This window comes from Panicum virgatum, chromosome 5N (assembly GCF_016808335.1).
Source record: "Panicum virgatum strain AP13 chromosome 5N, P.virgatum_v5, whole genome shotgun sequence".
NCBI classification, from domain to species: Eukaryota; Viridiplantae; Streptophyta; class Magnoliopsida; order Poales; family Poaceae; genus Panicum; species Panicum virgatum.
The window spans coordinates 28,776,132-28,784,921 of NC_053149.1; the positions used below are offsets into that span (position 1 = coordinate 28,776,132).

Genomic DNA, 8,790 nt, shown 5'->3' on the forward strand with positions numbered 1-8,790 from the left:
TCACAGGGCCACACGTTACAAGATTATTATATAAAAGTCATTATTACCCACAATGGCACAAACCAAGACTTTTCTCTTTTTATCCAAATTAAAACAAGGGACGCTCTCTACACAAAAGGAGATACTGAATGACCACAAGCGATCAGATATAATAAGGTAACGTTATGAATAAGAGCACAAACAACAAGGGCGCAACGCAGTGGTAGGGTGTTTGATTCTCAACTCCAAGACGCAGGTTCGATTCTCTTCTTTGCCTCTTTTTATTTTTAGCTCCAAAACATGAGGAGCTGCACCTGCACATGCCAACACGGAGAGAGGGAGAGATGATGCCGCCAACACGGAGAGAGGGAGAGATGAGGCCCTAGAGACAGGGAAAAATCAGCTTTTTTTATTTTTAGCTCCAAAACATGAGGAGCTGCACCAACGCATGCCAACAGGGAGAGAGGGAGAGATGAGGCCCTAGAGACAAGGGAAAAATGAGCTGAGCCTTTTTTTCAAAATTTTACTACCACCTGGCCCAAGAAAATATTGAGATTGGTCAGAATGATTTTTTCATGACAAAAATAAAGGCAGATTTTCCTTTGCTATAGAAATTCATAAAAAACTAATGAAATCTGAATTTAAGCTTGTAAAAAATATTATGTAGCAACTTGAATGCATATGTGAACTTAGTCTTACGCTAATTCGTATGTTCATGTTAAAAAATTATAACGTATTTTCTTTATCACCATTAAGGTTTGAGCACCATATCAAATTTGTGAAGATTTCTATTTTCATTCTACGACGTTTTCAGAGGTATGTCACGGAAACTAAGCCCAAATTAGAGCCCATATGGGCTTTTTGCAAATCTGTGACGAAAATTCATAAATCGTCATAGATCCTGCCTATTTATGACGGTTTTCATAAACGTCACAAAAAATTCGTCATGGATCAATGGATTTCTTGTAGTGTTAATTTACATCTATTATGAATTTAATATGCGTAAGTATCTTATGTCTAACATATTCGACGTCTCGATCGCGAACAAGCTTGAAGTTAGGACGTTATCACTAATAGACGTATAATAGTGCGGATGTGACGTATAATAGACGTATAGATCAAAATTGTGAATTCAAATCCTGTAAACAAAAACGTGAATTCAAAAATTTTGGGTGGGTGGGAAAACTATTTCTAGGGGCGGGTGGGGGGGTCACCTGCCCCTGAAAATCGTTTTGTAGGGGCGGGTGATCCCCTCAACTGCCCCTGAAAAAGCATTTACATGGGCGGGTCGGGGGATCACCCGCCCCTACAAAACGATTTTCAGGGGCGGGTGGGGGGTCACCCGCCCCTGCAAATGCATTTTCAGGGGCGGCTCTGGTGTCCAACCCTACAAACCACCATTTTTAGCTGCGAAAAGCAAGGCCTGTTGCGTCGTCTGCCCCTAAAAATGCCTTTTCGCCTGCCCCTACAAACCCTTTCTGCAGTAGTGTAATTAGGAACATGCTCATTACATGGCGTGGTAACTACTTCTATGCACAAGTACTTATGGCACTTTTGGTTACCACACCATGTTTGTTTGTGCTCTTGTAACTTTTATAAGTAAAGATACAATGAGAAGTTACAAGAACTAGGCAACTAAAATACTATAATTGAGTCTTTGCTTCTGTTTAATATACTGCCTAGTTGATCTGAACAATGTTTGCCAGTGTGCATATGGCCTGTTCCTTTCATTGTAAAAATACTAAAAAAGATGAAATATTGAGTATGATTGCTTATGGAGGGTTTGGTGCATGTGCGAATACAAATGGTGGCAACACTGATGCTGACCCTTTGAATGGAGCTACAGGTGGTGCTAACAATTGTCAGGGCTCTGGAAATGCAAGTGGTGGTGACAATTATACTCTCCTCCTCAAGTGAATGGATTTCCATTCTTTTGATCATGTATGTCTAGGCGTGTTCATTTTGATGCACTATGATGTTGAAAAAGTGCATGGTGCACTGTCATATCAACTATGAAACGATTTGGTAACTGTTGGTGGTAGCTTTTGTTGGTGGTAGCTGTTCATGTGCTAACGGTTTATTTTGGACATGTCTTTGGTGAACTTCTATATACTCATGCATGGTGCACTTCAATACGAGGTTTGCTGAAAAAAATATTTCTCCCCCAGTAGCAGTAAATTCAAAATTGAATTATTTGAATTCAAATTTGGATTTGAATCTGAAATAATGTTGTATTTGTATTTGAATTCTACTTCAAAAAACATTCCCCTGGGAAATGAACCCTAGTAAAACAACTATGTTGGCAGGCTCCAACAGTTTTTCCTAGGAAGACAAAATCCTAGGGAAATTAACTTTCCATGTAGGAGAAGCTCACATGTGAGAAGGTTTCCCTAGGACTCCCGTGGACTCCAAATAAAACTCTAGGGAATAAGGCTTTCCCTTGGAAAAAACCCTAGGCACTTCTTATTTCTGGTTGAAACTATCCCTAGGAACATTTCCCTACCAAAACCCCTAGGGAAATATAGTTCCTACTGTTTTTTTGGACATTTCCCTAGGATTTTGACCCTAGGGAAACAAGCTAATTCCATAGTGGTTTTCCACACTTAGCTTTGGTTGGACGAAGTGCACATAAAGAGATGGAGGTCTGCCTCCCGCTGGAATCATGGGAGGGGCCTGCCACACCAATGCAAAATGGGAGCAGAACACCGGCTCCACCTCTCGCCGAAATCCGCTATCATCCTATTTGGAGACAGTCTGTGGGAGATGGAGATCGGAAGGTGAGGAAAGCACTGAAGAAAGAGTCACTCGAGTGACTGGAGTGTCATATGGTAATAAAGGGTGGAGAAGGCAACAACAAAAAGGACAGGATATCCGTGTAGCTCTGCATTGCAACCAAATTTCAATCTAACAGCTGCCAAACACCGTGGAGGATTTTATATATGTATATATATATATATATATATATATATATATATATATATTCATGTTCTAATATATATCAATTCATACTCAGCATGAACGTGTAATAAGTATAGCATTACTGTAGAATATGTACATTTGAATAAGAAAATATAATTGAAATAAAAAATTGAATGGAAAGGGAAATATGAAATAGAAAAATTACTTTTAGTCTCAATTGGTCCAAACGGGAGCCAGGCCTGGGCGGGGAGCCCTTTTAATGCTGGTTGCCATAACTGGACTAAGACCAACTCCAACAGATTAGCAAAATTGATCTTGATCTATAAAAAAAGGAGAAGCATCCCTAAAAACAGTCATCCAACAGCCTCTCCTTTCTCCTCGCTACTACATCCCGATCAGTATCTCCCACCACTCGGTAGGAATCTTTGCCTAGCCTCCGCACTCGCCATCTCCCCCAAATCCTGCGCCGCGCCGGCCATCCCGCGCGCAGCTCCCACCCGCCCACACCATCCCGCCATAATGCAAGGTTTGGGCAAACCCCACCGCCGGTCCGGCTCCCTTCCGCCCTCGCGTTCGCCGCTCGGGTCACACCGCTAGATTCCATGAGGGCAGTGTCATCGCCGCCTCGCCACTTCGGCGCGCACCGCCCTGGACGCCGCGGCGACCCTATCCCTGCCCCGGCGGCGCCCTGTCCAGGGCCCTCACGGTTGCGCCAACACGCATGCTCGCGGTGGCGTCCACGCGCCATGAGCGGTGGCGTTGGCTCCGATGCTACCGACGCCCAGCGACATGCGGCAATAGCGCCACAGCGTTCCAGGGCCCTCGCAGCCGTGCCAACACGCCTGCTCGCTAGCGGCATCCAGCAACGCGCGGCAATAATGCCACATCGTCTAGGTGATGCGGGCGGCGGCGACCTACAGAATGAGGAGAAGAAAAATTATGTACAAAAACTGATCTGAGGTGGCCCACTTTTGAATATGAAGAGTAAAAATAGAATCTTTTGGTTTACCCCACCGTTTAGGAAGTTTTCTATTTTTTAGAGTGTCCCTAAATATCTAAAGCTAAAATTATACATAGGTTGTTGGAGTTGCTCGAAAAATTAGGGCTACTCCATCAAGTTTCCTAACTAGGACTATTGTTTCATTCCATACTAGTGGATATGTATGTGCCAGACACGTGTTTAAAGTCAAATGGTTTAAAAGTAATTGGATTGCATCGAACTACTACTAAAAAATATCATTTGTTGCATGATGGAATAACACAATAAAGAGAAACAACCCCGATTTAATGAAACAAAGATGGAGGCCAGCGATCTCGACGGGTTAGCAAAACAAAAAACAAACATCGCTAGAAAAATCCCTGGACGCCATGGAGAAAACATGCACCATGGCCAAGGTGCAACGGGGGGGAGGGGGTGGCATCCTCACCGCTGATTTAATGAATCCAAGATCAAAGATGAAGGTCGGCACTTACCTGGGGCAGTCGGCCATCGCGACGACAGCATGTTGCAGTGAGCGCTCGTGAAGGCGGCCCGGCAATAGTGTGACGGCTGCCCGCGAGCCAATCTCGGTCGAGCGTGGGAGTGGCGCACCTGACGGAGCACAAAAGCAATCAATCAACCAGCACACAACACAAATGGAAGGTTTGGCACTCAATCAACTAGCGCACAACACAAAAGGAAGAGAAACAAAAGAGGGTTAATCAGCTCACAACAATAAGGAAATAAAAGGAGAGATTTTAGAATGTCTTACCAAAAATTATGGTTGCCTCATCTCTATACAATGGAAAGTAACAAATGGGTACAAAGGTGGGTAGATAAAAATGTTTGGTATAAAAAGTATTAGGATTTTGGTGGAAATATTTTCCTTCTATCAATTTCGTGGGTCTACACCCTCTTTCGTCAAACCTTTGGGCTGACAAGTGGGACCTCCGTGAGAGGTGCGGTGGGCCTAATCTTTGTGAGAAAGGGTTTCAATTATTTCAACTTTTATAGTATAGACTAGAGATAGATGAATGGACAAACGACATACACCCTCCATCCTGATATATAAAGCATTAGATAGTTTAAAATTTGTACCCAATTAATTCTGGTGGGCCAGGAAGTAATAAAAGGAATGGAGATCTCCTAGTTAAAAATGCCCTACATAAGAGGATGGAGGGAGTATATTCTTAGATCTTGTTGGATTTAGTATTAGTATAAGTGTAAAATGCACCAAAGGTCCAATAACTTGTAAGAGGGTGTTACTTAGTTCTATCAACTTTGAAATTGCATTTCTAGGTACATAAACTTGTAATTTGTGTAAGTTTGGTTCACAAACTCTGGAAGTCCATTCCTAGGTCCATAAACATTTAATTTGTGTCACCTAGGTCCATATATTCCTCCACTTCATGCACTGATATCGCACCAATATGAATCTACATGGTGCCGACATGTTGCTGGAGTTTTACCAGAAGGGTGAAATTTGAGCCCCGATTTCAAATCAATAGCATAGGGAGAGGAGAGATGGAAGACTTATTTTTGAGGTTTATTGACATGTATTAGGATTCAAAGGGGGCTTACAGACTGCCATTAGTGAATTCTGGAGTTTAGAACTAGATATGACCCCGTAATATAAGTGGAGAGGAGGGCCGAGGGGGTGATAGATTGGGAAAGGTGGAGGAGGTCACAGAGGGACTCAACAACATGTGTACTAAGGTATCTTGGAAGGGGATATTATATCCTCTGTGGTGTGGGTGGCCGGATATATGGTAGCGCCAGGTGTTGTGGCGAAACATCTAGTGATGAAATTAGACTTGGGTAACCTAGAGTGATTCTCGATGAGGAGTTGAAAGCATCAAATCGGGGCGACCTTTGTGGGCCCGTCGGGCCACACAACTACTCATGGATGAAAGTCAATGATCCAAAAATGAATGTTCGGAGTTTATAGACCTAGTGACACAAATGACAAGTTTATGGACTTACAAATGCACTTTCGGCATTGTGGACTTATGTTTTCAATGTTTATGGATCTAAGTGACCTAAATTACAAGTTGATGGCTGGAGTTTGTGGCCCTAAATGACATATCCTATAAGTTGGTGGACCTCTGGTGCATTTTACTTTTGATATAATATAAGTAGCACTTCCTCCGTACCAAATTATTAGTCATTTTAGCTTTTACAGACTCATTTTAGCTTTTATAGACTCATAGATTTTGTTATGCATTTACATATATTATCTAAATGCATAGTAAATTCTAAATCTAGAAAAACCAAAACTGCTAATAACTTTGAATGGAGGGAGTATATAGATAATCTCAATTGCAGGAGAAACTAGCTAGCTGCACGGCACTGGCCTGCTGCTTGCCGAACATATTATTGAATAAACCAAAGTTTGAAAAATGAATTGGAATGCAAAGACACTCCACGCTAGGGGTGCCAATGGGTAACCATTAGGGGCCCCTCCAACCCTCTCTAGTTCAAAATTTTGTACTAATTCTACAAAATCATATCTCAATTTGAAAAATTAGTATAAAATTTTGAACTAAAAAGTGTTGGAGGTGTACCTAAGAGTCACCCATTTACACCCCCACTCCACGCCCCTTTTTCCCGGCCTCCTCCCGAATATACTCATTACAGTGAAAGATGCATAATCTTCCATCGTCAAATCTTCCACAACTAACAAACGGATGTCTGAAAAATATATGCACATGTTCAAGATATATGCTGAAATTTATTTGTTAGGCCCATAGAGCACTCTGATGTCTGATCTTATTCTGTATAATGTATGAATTAAATGGATATAATAAAACATCTTATTCAATACAAAAAATAAACCAATTAATAAGTATACATATGGTAGCCAAAAATAAAATTAAATGCATCTCACATTAGTTCAAGAATCCTATTCTTTTTAAGAAATTATTAGTCCAAATAAACGTTGGCCAGAGCAAGTGGGATCACTGCTCAAACCACCGCGGCTGCTTCCATTCCAAGGAACACACGGCCCGGCGACACCAGAGCTTCTCGGGCTGGAGACCGCACCACTCAGCTCCCGCCATCATGGCCACCTCTTTGGCCACTGCCGCGACCAAACCAGCCTTGTCGTCGTCGTCGTCCCTGTGGCCTTCTCTGTTACCATTATTTCCACCCAGGAAGGTGGCCACTGCCCTCGCGGCAGGCCCCGCGACGTCCTCCTCCCACGCGGCTCGCTCTGTTTCGGGGTCCTTGGCCTCGCTGGTCTTCAACGTGAGCACTGCAGTGGCGTCCAGGCGGCGGATGCTCCAGCCCGGGTTACCGCGTAGCCGGCGAATCTTCCGCAGCTGCCGGCGCGCCAGCCTGCACGTGTTGGCCTTGATCTCGTCGCCGGCTTCAGATAGCAGTCGAGCACGCAGCTCATCGTCGCCGTCCAGCTTCCCCATGGCCTCCAGACGGAAGTATGTGTCCATTTCCGGCACGCCGATGGCCCTCCGGATACCCCGGGAGTAGTCGGCGTCCGGCTTGAAGAAGCCCCGTACTTCGTCGACGAGCCCGTGCTCCAGCATGCAGTCCACGCGGCTGCGGATGTAACGGTCCAGCACCGGCAGGTCGGCGACCACCCAGAAGAAGCAGCAGTCGTAGCGCCGGCGGAATACCGGCTCCCCGTCCAGCAGGGCCTCGAGGTACCTGTTGGAGCCGCCGGCGATGATGGGGACGCGGCCCCTGGCGTGGACGGACTCCACGGCGCGGGTGGCGTCGCGGCAGAAGTCGGCGGCCGTGTAGTCTGCGCCGGGGCTCACCCCGCCGATGAGGTGGTGCGGCACGCCCCGGGACTCCGCCGCCGTCACCTTGTTGGTGACGACGCCGAGGCCGTCGTGGACCTGAATCTTGTCAGAGTTGACGACCTCTCCGCCGAAGCGCAGCGCAAGGTCGACTGCAAGCTTGGACTTGCCGGTGGCCGTGGCGCCCATCACCACCACCACCTTTCCCTTACGGCCGCACGGCATCGTCGCTCCATTGGCGCCGTCCATGGATGGGTGCACAATCTGTCCTTGATTGGCTGCCAAGTATACAAACATTCCTTGAGGGCAGCAAGCACATATACAAACCAAAATGAGATGGGTGGGTCTCTCTTTTATAGCTAGCTAGGCCTAGGCGTACATGATTCCCAACTCCCAAGTGGTCGCTAACCGTGAAGCGCAGCGCGCCGGAGGGTCACTAGCTCGATACCGCGATACGTTTTGCAAGGACGACACGGTTAGATGGCATCATCACCGCCGGAATAGTCCCCAACTACTTGTTGGACTTAGACAATTAAACGATGAACGTTCAGATAGTCCATCGATGTCCAATTAAAAGAAATACTTTTCAGGTATTCTCGTACGGCTGGTGTGTCAACTCTCCGGTAAAGTCGTCCGGACGTCCGGTGGTGTTTCTGCGCACAGAAACGCCACGCACTTGACGAGTTTGAACTCAACCGGTCGTTCGTCGTGCCGGGCCGGGGGAAACCCACCATGAAAACGACTGCGAAGTTGCAGGCTTGGTACGGTGAGAAAACCAGCAGGTCTGGGAGGGGTTGCGATAGCCAGCAATTCGTTCGTGAAGGTCTAGAACATGCATGGTTCCATCGTGCATCTAGATGGAGGACAGTGGAATAAAATGATGGTTGATCGGGATCCGGTTCTTCTGAAATGTCATCCATCTTCTGCTAGTTTTTGTTCAAGCAAGGAACTGATGATGATGGAAAGAAACAACTGGCCAAAGAACGTTTTCTTGCGGAGGACGTTTCAGATGTTGGAGGGAATACTACCAAGAAACAGATTTAAGGCCAGTTCAAACCGTATTTTCTGGGGTGGATACCGTACGTACCCACTTTTACTTTTTGAAGCTACAAATAACCGTTTGCAAGCAGGTAACATGCCTGCCTCTGTAAAGCT

The 8,790-nt window shown here is 45.4% G+C and overlaps 1 protein-coding gene across 1 annotated transcript; it reads right to left on the reverse strand.

Annotated features, from left to right (window-relative positions):
- Positions 1 to 6,834: 6,834 nt before the first annotated feature.
- Positions 6,835 to 7,860, reverse strand: LOC120674728 (adenylate isopentenyltransferase 3, chloroplastic-like). Its single transcript, XM_039955863.1, has one exon. The coding sequence runs from the start codon at positions 7,858 to 7,860 to the stop codon at positions 6,835 to 6,837; it is 1,026 nt and encodes a 341-aa protein (XP_039811797.1).
- Between the last annotated feature and the right edge of the window lie 930 nt (positions 7,861 to 8,790).

Coding starts and splice junctions, on each gene's coding strand:
- LOC120674728 (XM_039955863.1), bottom strand. CDS start 7,860: ATGCCGTGCGGCCGTAAGGGAAAGGTGGTGGTGGTGATGGGCGCCACG.